This window comes from Channa argus, chromosome 1 (genome assembly GCF_033026475.1).
Source record: "Channa argus isolate prfri chromosome 1, Channa argus male v1.0, whole genome shotgun sequence".
In the NCBI taxonomy this organism is placed as follows: Eukaryota; Metazoa; Chordata; class Actinopteri; order Anabantiformes; family Channidae; genus Channa; species Channa argus.
Window position 1 is genome coordinate 8,574,349 of NC_090197.1, and position 12,793 is coordinate 8,587,141.

General features: G+C 38.8%; 1 protein-coding gene across 1 annotated transcript; it reads left to right on the top strand.

Annotated features, from left to right (window-relative positions):
* On the top strand, positions 1-1,355 carry LOC137102660 (hepatic lectin-like). The gene is made up of 4 exons (XM_067482394.1): positions 1-19; positions 545-696; positions 806-930; positions 1,019-1,355. The coding sequence occupies exons 1-4, from the start codon at positions 1-3 to the stop codon at positions 1,224-1,226; spliced, it is 504 nt and encodes a 167-aa protein (XP_067338495.1). The 3' UTR covers positions 1,227-1,355.
* Positions 1,356-12,793: the final 11,438 nt, after the last annotated feature.

A 12,793-nucleotide genomic window follows, 5' to 3' on the forward strand; every position in this document is an offset into this window, starting at 1 on the left:
ATGAAGAAAAATTTCACAGGTCAGTTTGTCAGGGTTCGAATCTGTACAACAATCTGTCATCTTTATTTCCAACAAATGACCAACATTAATGCATTTTTTTTAACTTTGTTGGTTTTCTGGTCTGCTCATTTGAAAAAAAGTGCAAACAATTGTTTTTTTTCTGTTCATAAAAAAAGTGATGATTCTGATAAAAAGATTTAATTTTAATCAGTAATTTATCTTCTTTCATAACATAACGTCTCTCTGAAATAAATCAATGCACCAGGCTGCAGCCTATGTGCCCAGAACCTACTGAAGTTAATACTAGTAAGTTATGGATTTGTCTTTTTCCCAGATGATTAATAAAAGTGATAAATAACAGACACAGTGAGTCAGTCAGTGATGTATTTATGTTGCACTAGTTCAGACTGTATACTGCAGTAACTGGAGTTGTGAGATAGTAAAACTGCATCTGTAAAAGAGAAAACTTCACTTTCTCTGATTGTCTCAGTTAAAACTCAAACTTGTGTCACCTGACTGATGTCTTTGCTGTAAACTTTTACAGATGAACCATGTCAGAAGTGTGAAGAAGGCTGGGAGCTACATGGAGGAAAGTGTTATTATTTCTCCAACAAAGGTTCATCCTGGAACCAGATCAGAGAAGAATGTGTCCATCATGGAGGAGATCTGGTTAAGATCGACAGCAGAGAGGAGCAGGTATAAAACACTGCAGCAGCTTCATGTTCTCACATATTTGATCACATAAGTTTTATTATCTCAGCACAGAAAAGTCACAGAGTCATTTTCACCACCTCTGATTGTTCAGTCATTCCTGGAGAAACATTTGAGAAACAAAATGAATGAAGCTGAGGACAAGTTCTGGATCGGACTGACAGACTCAGAGGAAGAAGGCAGATGGTTGTGGGCGGACGGATCAGAACTGAACACAAGGTTTAACTGTTGTAAAAACCTGTTTGTTTATTTTTAATCTGTTTTACCAGTTTTACTGACCCTGATCTTTGTGTTTCACATCTTTTAGTTTGAGTTTTTGGAGCAGGAACGAGCCAGACAACTGGAAAGGAAACAATGGGGAAAATACTGATGGAGAGGACTGTTTGAGGATGGGGTATAAAGAAAGAGCTGATGACCTGAAGTGTTGGTTTGATCACTTCTGCAACAACCCTCACAAAAGTATATGTGACAAAGCAGCACAAACTGGACGTTATGTTTGTAATTGTAGTTTGTAATACAGTGAAGCTTTAGTCATCAGCTCCATTAACAATCTCAGTACAGGATGCAGAACATGGAGCAATGCTGTTTGTAGAAAACTAATGTCACAAACAATGTGAGATGTTGCAAACATTTAAACATCCACAGTCACAAATAAAAATACTTTGCTTTGAATCATTTTGTGTCTGATGTTTGTGCAGAGTCTGAATGTACAGGGGAACATTTCTCCGAACATTTCTCACTTTCTCACATATTTACAGCCCAAATATGTTTTCTGAGACGTCAGTGAGAAGCTGGTGGGACAGGGATGGTTTGAAAACCAGCAGGACAGGGGCTCTAGAGGACTGGAGTTAATGCCCACTGTTTTAATAGTTATTAATAAACTATGTTTGTTTATATACTATCTAGTTATCAGCAATTTCACTATGAAAATGTTTCCTGAAAACATTTGAGAGTCAATATCATCAGAAAGTGTCTTTCAACCCTCACAATACTCACATATTTTGATTTTAATTTACCATTCACTTTCTGTCATGTCATAAATAGTAGACACTCAAATATATAAAAAAATATATTATCTGAGCATTATTTTAGACAATTATGGGCCATTTTTCACAGCATAAACCATAGGATATGTCCACCCTGTCATGGACAGACTGTATATATTACTGTTAAATACATTGTCATTGCAGTATTAAGATGTAAATGATACTTTCTGAAAGGTATAATGTTCTTCTCCTAAACCTGGTTATTTGTTTGCTTTTAAATTATAAATACATAAAAGATTTTACGTAAAACATGTGTTTTTAAAGAAACTCATATAATTTGCACATGTATTTTTTTCTTATTTGGAGAAAAAAATTATATTTGGACACAATTTTTTGTTTGCATGTTATTGCCCCCCCACCTAGCTATTGAACACACTGGATTATATAGGTATGTTTGAATTATTATTTTAAATATTATTTGAAAATACCAAGATGACAGGGTGGACAAGCACACAACGGGGTGGACACAAAGCAGAACACAAAACGCAATGACAAAATATGGCAATGAAACATTTAATCAACTTAAAAAAAATAAATACACAAATTAAATTCTCAATCACATTGATATAACCAAACACTTAGAACGGCCTGCTGTAGGGTCATGTCGTCGACTTGGGGAAATGGAGCAGAAGGCCAGAGGTGACTGGTCTTCAGCAGTGTAAAGTGACCCTGTATGGAGAGTTGCCTGTTGGTTGGATCCTCCAAAGTGGACTGCTTGAATTTCCTGGCTGTATTTCACTAAAATCAATATGCAGCATGCACTCATGTGGTTTTAGGGTCTCCCTGATTTTTCTGTAGGCTGTGTATTGCCATCTGATGTTGAAGATGTGTTGCTTAAATCTTGAAATTGTCTAACCAGGTCAGACTCGGTTGTTACGAGATCTCTTTTGACTGTAATCATGGAGGATTTGTCTTCTTTATGGATCCTTCTTGTGGTCCATTGGTTCACACAAACCTCTGCTTCCCCAGGTTGTTTAAGGGTTTGATATGCATTGAGCAGGCTCCCTACACTCACTGTAAGCACATGCCTTTCCCTTTGAATCACACACGACTGAATCTGCCATATCTTCTATACTTTTGGTAAACAATATACCACGACTGTGGAGGACATTTGCCGTGAGTTGTGTGTTCTCATGTGTTTTGCACAAACACGTGTTGTGGTCAGCGTCTGTGGGTGTAACAACCCAAAATGGCCTAAGCCAGCGAAACGTGCTGTGTGACAGTTGGCCCTGTTTGCATCCGGCGTTTTCTGTATTGCCGTGCACTTTCTGCCGCACTCAGAGCCATGTCCTGAGAAGAGCAATGATTTTATGTTTTTTTTAAATTACAAAATATTATCTACAGCAGATGTTTTCTATAAAATGTAATATAACATTTCTATAAATTACAATATTAACTTCAAATGAATGCTATGTCCACCCTGTCATATGTATGTCCATCCTATAGAGTCTAAGGGGATGACAGGGTGGACATTTTGAGCTTCAATTAGCATATTAGCTTACAACAAACTGTGACTAGTTAAATAGTTAGTCTGGTTGTACAAGAGAATTTGGTATATTTAAACTTACATATTTTGAAAATATTGTATTTTACTCACTGCTAGTATATTTTATACCGACAGGGTGGACATGTTAAGCTTTGGCAAAACTCATATGAATAAAATTTGTCAGTTGGAAAGTCAGCAGCTTATTCACCTCAGCAGTTGAAATTCCCGCCACTGAAGAAATAAAAAAAATCTGTTGTCCTGATGTCACTAATGGCCTTTTCTTAAAGGGGGAGATTCTGCAATAGGACAGGGTGGACAACCATTCAAGGGACATGGACAAACTTTTCTTTTTTATTAAGTAGAAATATTGTTTTTATTATAAAATGATCAATACACTCAATGTGAGTAATATCTTATTTAACAAATTATTAATAGGAACTTTTTTTTTTATGACTGGACTATTTTATTCTCATTCAGATTTAATGAGCAATGCCTGGGACATAGCAAAATAACATACATCCTCTTATACAAAACAAAAAAATATCTTGAAAATGTATCTAAAGAGCCAAGTAATGCTTCTGTTATGAATAAAAAACTTACTCTAATACAACACACCCTTCATAGTCATTTGTATGTTAAGTTATCATGGCAAATGAGTTACTTATGTTCAGGACACCAAAAGGCACCTTACAGTGATATTGACCCTTGAATACAACTGGTGCTACAGTTCATAAATACAATAAAACAATTTAGACATAAATTGATTAAAATGTAACCACTGTGTATAATGTTGTGTGTAGTAGTGTGAGTATTTATACTATTGTGAGTACGCAAATCCTGTCTCCTAAAGCTCACGGTGAACAGATGGGGCTGCAGGTCTGGTTAGAAATCAAAATAACACAAGTACATTTACAGCATGCACCTAGTACTTCAACTTAGTAGTTCTTTTTACCAAGTACTTGCACCTTTGCTTGTGAACTTCCCCTCATGATCAAAAAGGAAAAACAGTTAGGGCCAGTAAAAACAGCTGAAGAACACAAGGCGGCAGCACATCTACATCTGCTTTACAAAGGCTGTATGACAATAGAGTTTTGTCCGTCCATTATCTGTAACTGTTACAAAAAAATATCTTTAACTGTCATGGGGGGCTGGAGCCTGTCCCAAGCTGTCATAGGGCGAGAGGATGGGTGCAGCATGGACAGTTCTCCAGTCTATCTCACAGTGAGACATACAGAGACAGACAACCATTCCCACTTTTAGAGTCACCAGTTAACCTAAAACACACGTCTTTGGGAGGAAACAAAGACTAACAAACAATACAAACTCAACACAGAAAGGCCACGTTCAGCCGGGGAGCAAATCAGCAACCTTCCAGCTGTGAGGTGGCAGCTACAACTGTGCTGCCCGAGTTTTGTTTCAACCTAAACAAAAATCCTCTCTAATAAATGTCAGCAGTAACCTTGTTGTTACAGACTATAAACTGTGAATTGAAACTCGTTCAATAGATAGATAGATAGATAGAGTCAAACAAAAGGTCAAAGGTCACATCAGACAGAGTGCCCCTGCTGGTCCTCAGTGTTCTCCTCACAGCTGCTGTCATTGGTCTCTGCGTTGCCTGTCAGTTGTGTCAATACACGTAAATTGACTTTAAGAGACAGTTAAAAACCAAAAACCAGTAAAAAAAAAAAGTAATTTTTCTTCATATTTGTGATGTGTATGTGTATTAACTGTTCTGGAATGAAACCTTAATTCCAGAACAGTTCATACACTGTCACTTCCTGACATTTTACATTTACATTTAGTCATTTAGCAGACGCTTTTATCCAAAGCGACTTACAAGTGAGGTACAAGGCAGCAAAATCTTAGTCAAGGAGAAAACATCAAAGCAAAGTCCTATCAGAAAAGTGTTCACAGTTCACGAGATGCAAGTGCGAGAAAGAGCAGAAAGGATTTTTTTTTTTTTTTTTAAGAGATTTAAGTATATGGGAAGACGCGGAAAAGTTTTGTTTTCAGCAGTTTTTTGAATATTGGGAGAGATTCAGCTGAGTGTGCAGAGTTTGGTAGCTCGTTCCACCATCGTGGGATCATTGCGCTAAACAGTTTTGCTTGGTGTCTTCTGTGCGGTGCTGGGACCACCAGACGCTGTTCGTTGGCAGATCGCAGTGGACGGGAAGGATTGTAGACTTGAATGAGTGAGTTGAGATAAGCGGGAACTGTCGAGTTAACCACCCTGTGAGCAAGAGACAGAGCTTTGAACCTGATGCGAGCAGCAACAGGAAGCCAGTGTAGAGATCTAAAAAGTGGTGTGACATGGGTCTTTTTTGGCTGATTAAAAATGAGGCGAGCTGCTGCATTTTGGATCATCTGCAAGGGTTTGATTGTGGATACCGGTAACCCCATCAACAAAGCGTTGCAGTAATCAAGACGAGATGTGAACAGCGCCTGTACAATGAGTTGGGTTGTATATTCCGTGATGTAGGGTCTAATCTTCCTGATGTTGTAGAGAGCAAATCTGCAAGGCCTAGACACCTAGGAGATGTGGTCCTTGAAGCTCAGTTGGTCGTCGATAATGACCCCCAGATTTTTGGCTGATTTAGTGGGGACAATCACTGTAGATCCCATGTTGATGCTGATGTTGTGTTGTGTCGAAGGTCTGGCTGGGAAGACAAGGACTTCGGTCTTGAAGAGGTTGAGCTGAAGGTGTCTCTCACTCATCCAGGCTGAGATGTCTGAGAGACAGGCAGAAATGCGCGATGAGACAATGGAGTCATCCAGTGGAAAGGACAGGAAGAGCTGCGTGTCATTAGCGTAGCAGTGATAGGAAAGACCATGTGAGTGAATGATGGCCCCTAGGGATGAAATATAGATAGAAAAGAGGAGAGGACCAAGAACTGAGCCCTGCGGCACACCGGTAGAGAGGCTATGAGAGTGAGAAAGATGCCCCCGCCAGGATACCTTGAAGGTTCTTCCGATGGGTAAGAACGAAGCCAGTCCAGAGCTGATCCAGAGATGCCCAAGTCAGAGAGTCTAGACAAGAGGATCTGATGGTTCACAGTGTCAAAGGCTGATGATAGATCAAGTAGAATTAAGACAGATGATTGACCTGTGGCTTTTGCAGCTCAGTCAGGAGTGCCGTTTCTGTGGAGTGACCCCTCTTGAAGCCAGACTGGTTGACATCGAGGAGGTTGTTCTTGGAAAGGAAGTCTGAGAGTTGGTTGAAGACTGCTCGTTCCATTGTCTTGGACAGAAAAGGAAGGAGGGAGACAGGTCTGTAGTTCTCCACTACAAAGGGATCAAGAGAAGGCTTCTTGAGCAGTGGGGTAATCAACGCCTGCTTGAAAGAGGTTGGAAAAGTCCCTGTTTTAAGAGATGTGTTGATGACTTGTGTAATACCTGGCATTAGTGTGGGTGCAACTGCTTGAAGAAGAGTGGAAGGGATTGGATCCAGAGTGCAGGTGGTCGGATGATTAGAGAGGAGGAGGGTGGATACGTCATCCTCAGTCAGAATTGCAAATGGCGGAGGTGAACGTGGGTAGATGAGTGATTTGAAAGTGGAGGACAGCTTTCTGGTGTCCGAGGTATTGCTGAGCTTCTCCTGGTAGTAATTGATCTTTGCCCTGGTGACCCTGTGAGAAAAAGGTCCAAGCAGATTCTGATACTCAGCAAATTTTGGAAGCATCAGTCCACTTGTGTACTTTACTTTGCAGTAAATATACTTGGGGGATCTGATACAAGGAACTGTGATCTATGTGGTTTCTTTGTTGTTAATCAGGTTTTAATCATTTCCAAACCAAGAAAACAATGAAAAATGAGAATGAAACAATGATGAAAATTCTTTAAACAATGAAACAATGATCGGCACTGAAGACTGAGCACAATGAGCTACAGAGAAGGCAACAAGCAGGAATGTGACGGTAAGTCAGTGTGAAGAAGAACTGGGAGAGAAACAAGCATCGAGTGAATTTAAGTCAGAATCCACATTAATGAAGTGACAGAGAAAAGCAGCTGACTGAGGATCAGTGAGTCAATTAACCTGATTTTTAGTCTCAGTCTCCGTAGAGGACGATGGTTCTGACACTGTTGGTTTTGATGCAGGAAAAATGAAAAAGTCATTTTGTTCATTTGTTCAGTTCATATATGATCAGTGCTGTAACTATCACTGTAAGTACACAAATAGCATGGTGATGAGGCCTCTAGTGACGTGGTCATATAAACTATTAATATTATCACAGCCAAGAAGCAGAAGAAACAGGAAAAGTGTTTTCTGCTGCTGTTGGCTGAACTTTTGATCTTTTAATTACAAAAGACAAGTTTGATGTTTAAAAAGTTTCAACTCAAACTTTCAAAAGCTTGTTAGTGAAAACAGTCTTTTACAAATTTGAGATGAATATAAATTCACTTCCTCTTCTTCAAGACCTTAGTTAGAGGTTAATGAAGTCAGTTCCTGGGAGCTACAGTAAAAGGAAACATTACTCAGTATTTTTGCTGCGTCATTAACATTAACCTCCGGGTTTGAATGTCGTGATGAGCTCAGTGTGGGGAAGAAAAATGATCGAGTGTCTTAACACAGTGCACCACAGTTTACAGAGCTGCATTTTAACAAGTGCTTTTATGTCTACAAATATAAAATTGAAATGATATTTATGTTCAATGAGTTTTTTAGAACCGTCTAAAGTAAACAGCAACTGGTAAAATTGTGTGAGAGAACAGGTAAGGTGGCCACAGGAGAGACATCTCATTTAGACTAAATATAACCACACAGATCAGTGGGAATAGTGTCTGTTGCACACACATACACTGCAAAACAGCTAAATCACTCAGCCAAGCATAAAGAGAGGGAGAGTGGGCTACAGTATGTGCTGAACCCTGAATCCAGTAACCACCTAAGCCCCCTCTGTTCAAGGCCCTGCATACAGATACACGCAAGAAAGAAAAGGTGTTAGAGAGGCTACATGGTTCACAATATTTTTAGAGTTAAAGCATTTGAACAAAAACTGTCAAAACCCTCATTGAAGCACAAAGCTAAACTCCAGGGAAACAGCAGTTAGTGCTAAAAGATAGGAAAACAACAACTGACTAGAACAGGTGACTGCAAACATGTTTTTCATTAAAACAAAGAATCCAAAGTTTGTTCAACCTGTCTGTTCCATGCTCACACACATCCTGACTGGGTTTACCAGTCAGGATGACTCATGCTGCCTCCTTCTGAACTTATTTTACCTCCTGAATACTGTATTTTGTTGCAGGTGTCTTCTTAGTTTTCATAGCTGTCAGAGACAATATTGTGCAAAAGTCTTAGGCCACTATTAGATTTGTTGTTTTAGCAATGCTATAATAACTGTACACACCTATTTTTTGTTCCTCCAGCACTTTTGTTAATGTTTTCTAGGCCTAATCCACAACTACACAAGGTTATTTTGAAATTATTGCTGCCAAATGTGGTTGAAGCAGTTATTAAACCCCTTCACTAATGGGTGTAGTCTATAAAGATATGAAAGTTGTGACTTTGATAAAGATCAGATCACATTTCATGACCAATTTCTGCACAACATTTTTCGAACATAGATAAAATCTAAATTTAAAGAGGTAGAGGCTCTTTCGTGTTTCTTTGAGTCTAACGGGAAGTTTGTTTCTTGTGGAGAAAAGTCACTGAGTTCCGTCAGTGTTAATTATTACACATGTTGATGGTGAACACAAAGGTTTAATTTAGAAATTCTAAAGAAGGTGAGTCCTAAATATAATGCTCACTTATACCAATAGCTATGTGTAACTAACTATAATGACATTATAAATATATGGTTGAAATGTGTGACAATAAATTAACTTTGGCTTTTTTTGCAGGGAAATTTTCTGAGACTGAAGTCAGGATCCTGAGCACAATGAGCCACAGAGAAGGTAACAAGCAGGGATGTAAAGTCTTTGACAACCAACCATCAGGTTAATTTTAGTTCAGTTTAATATTTTCTTCACTTTGGATAAAATGCTCTGTCAAAGGAGTAAATGTGAATGTAAAATCTTTTAAATCCACACGATTGTTGATGTTCAGTGAACTACAGTTTTTCTAAACTAAAAAATTCTAGAGTGCTATGTGAAGAAATGCTTCCGTTTCATGAGATGCAACCGCAAGACAGGACAGATAGGAAAAGGTTTTTGTAATAGTGTTAAGGACATTTAAGGACTTAAGGACATTTTTTGGGCAGAAAGCAGTGGACAGGAGGGATTGTAGACCTGGATGAGGGCAGTGGCACAGAAAATCTTCATAGGGGTTTCCAGAGGGACCCAGTGACAATCTTAGGTCTCTCTAGTTCATCTGTGGCTGTGCATTGGATGCCTGTTTTATTTCATTAAAAAGTCAATATGTATCCAACACATATACCTTAATTTTGAGAAAAAAACTGGGGGGGCAGTGGGGTGGCCAGCAATTTGATGGAGTTCAGGTGGGAAGGTCCTGTTGAGTTTCAACAATATGTAGGCGTCTACAGGAAGCCAGGTCAGCGATCTGAACCGTGCTGTGACATGTCCTGTCTAATAGATAACGTCAGCCAAGCTCTGCAGGAGTCCAGACCAGATATGACCAGCGCCTGCACAATGAGATGGGTTAGGTAGGGTCACATCTTTCTGATGTTGTCGAAGGAAAATCTGCTGCCGGAGAGATGAATGAGATGTGATCCATAAAGCTTAGTTAGTCTTCAATGATGACCCCACATTTGTGTCGGACTGGCAGTGGAGTCATCTGGTTGAAAGGACAAGAATAGCTCTGTCCACCCTCTGAACTCTTCTGTGTTCTCACATGTGTCTCCTCTAAATGTTCAACAGGTGAAGCTGCTGCAAGCAGAGGGTCAAAGGTCACATCAGAGAGAGTGGCCCTGCTGGTTCTCAGTTGTCTCCTGGCAGCTGCTGCCATTGTTATTTACCGTCTCTGTGAGTTTGTTTTTATTCATGTTGTTTTACTTTGAAAATAACCAAACAGCTGATTCATTTTATTATTTGGTGGAGTAGAAATGACTTCTGTGAAGGGAAGTAGTAAACATTTTTAAATAAACAGGATTTTATTCCAAAAACATAACATATTTTATAATAACATAACAATAACAATTTTACTGACTTTTTTTCTGTTTATAATCAGCTTTCTATAATTTACAAATGAAGAAAAGTCTCCGAACTCAAAGACGAGAATGAACCCATGAGGAAAAATTTCATTGGTGAGACCGTCAGGGTTTAAATCTGTTCAGAAGCATCACTTTAACATGCGACACACTGTGGATTAAATATGATCTGTTCTTTTATCTTTAGTTTGCTTCCAATAGATGACAGCTTTATTTTCCAGTCACTTGTTATTAGGTTTCTGCTCAGCTCCACAGATCATCCTGATAAATGACTCATCATAGTGAAACGTTTTTATTCACTTTCAAAATAGAGATCAGCCATTGGATCTTTTCATGCCGTTATCTTATGATAACAAGATAATTATCTAATTATCTCGGCAGAACAAAGCTCTTTTTTTCATGATAAGGAGATAATTTAAGGTGTTACAAGATCTTTCTTATGAGCAGTGTGGGGTGGAGTGGTTGTGCTGCTGCCTCACAGCAAGAAGGTTGTGGGTTTGTGTCCCCAGCTGACCATAGCCTCAGTGTTGGCCCTGAGATAAACTGGAGACCAGTCCATGGTGGATCAAGCCTCTCGCCCTATGACAGCTGTGATAGGCGTCAGCCCCCCAGCAATCTTAAATGGGATAAGTGGTTACAGACAATCAGTGGATGATCTTTATTATCTGTGCAGTTTCAGAAAGAATAAAAAGAAACTCAGACAAGCTCTGTATGTTATTACCAGCTACATTTTACACACACACATTTAGTCCTAAAATTGGATTTTTAGAAATTTGGTCAGTATATTTAGTTTATTCTTCATAGAGCAAATATACTATAATTAACAAATGTACATCTATATTTCAATCCCCCCTATTTAGGGTTCAGCTTATCTCTTTTGTACAAAAGTTTTTTATTTTCATGCAAAAGCTTAACATTTTTCTCTTTAGATTATCCTGATAAATGAATGATCCAAGTGAATTCTTTGTATCCTCTTTCATAACAGAGAGTCTCTGGGAAACAAAACCAATCATTATGGACGAGCCTAAATGTCCACAACCTACTGAAGTAATTATAAGTAAGAAATGAATTTTGTCTCAGTTTAGTGTCCAATGTTTATGAATAAGCAAAGAGTAATAAAAGACAGATACTGACATTATTGTATATTGTCAGACATTAATGTATTTATGTTGCATTAGCTCAAGCTGTGAGACAGGTGGTTATTTTGTGCAGGTCCAAAGTGTAAAAGAGGCTGGGAGCAACATGGAGGTAAGTGTTACCTTTTTTCCACCAATGGTATGTCGTGGAAAAGGAGCAGACGTTTCTGTCAACAGCAAGGAGGAGATCTGGTTAAGATCAACAGCAGGGAAGAGCAGGTTTTGATGGAGAGGACTGTGCGTCCATGGGAGAGAGAGCAGGAGCTTATGACCTGAAGTGTTGGTTTGATAGACCCTGTTACATGGATCAGAGTATTATATGTGAGAAAACAGCATAAGCTAAACATTGTATAGTTACAGGTGGTTAAACAGGACACAGAATGTGAAGCTATGCTACTGTACTGTAAAAAGCAAAAATGAAGTTTGTAAAAAGTTTCCCTCCACACATTTTAAGTCAACTACTTCCCACAAGAGTCTAATTCTAAAGTATGTGACCTGTGAGTTTATATATTTGTAAAAGTTGCCTATTGGACCACAATTGAGGGAAATGAGTGAAAACAGCCTCAAAGGGTCAAACTCTAAATTGACTCTGTTTCTGCGCAGCCACCGAGTCTGTTTACATGGGCTTAGGTAACCAGGTTACAGTCGGCTTTCTTGGGAGAGTGTGGTGTAAACGGGAAAGCTGGTTTCCACAGGTAGATGATGGATCGGCCGCATGTGTCTTCCCTTTTTTTGCCCCCTTTCTCTCTCCCTGTGCTGTGGAGGTGGAGGGGAAATCACATTACTCTTCTGCCACTGTTCCCCGATTACCCAAGAAAGCTGATTTCTCCGAGTACCCTGGTTACTGAAATGTGCATTAATGCAGTCACAAATTGAGATACAACCAGTTTTTTATTGATATTAATATCTACTATCTTTCAAAACTGAATTCATAAATACTATGTTTTCTTGTGGGTTCACACTTAGTTGTAACTTTAAGGCATTTACATAAACTGGGTTTGGAACATTACTGATCCAACAATAAAATAATGCAAAAGCATCAGTGTCTGGTTAGTTCCTGTCTATTTATGTCCTGTTGGTGTTTGATTAACATATAGCTAGTGAGTGTTTGTCTCCTAAAAACTACCTTTCTATTCAACTAAACATTCAGATACATGGACCAGTACATGTGAACAGAGGTTTGACATGTTTCTATAGATGTGCTGCTGCAGAATTTATTATATTTAGCAAGAAAAACCAAAATGAACCAAAACAGAACCTTTTAATTTTAAGTTGGCATGTGTAAAATAATATGTGAAAAAAACCTTT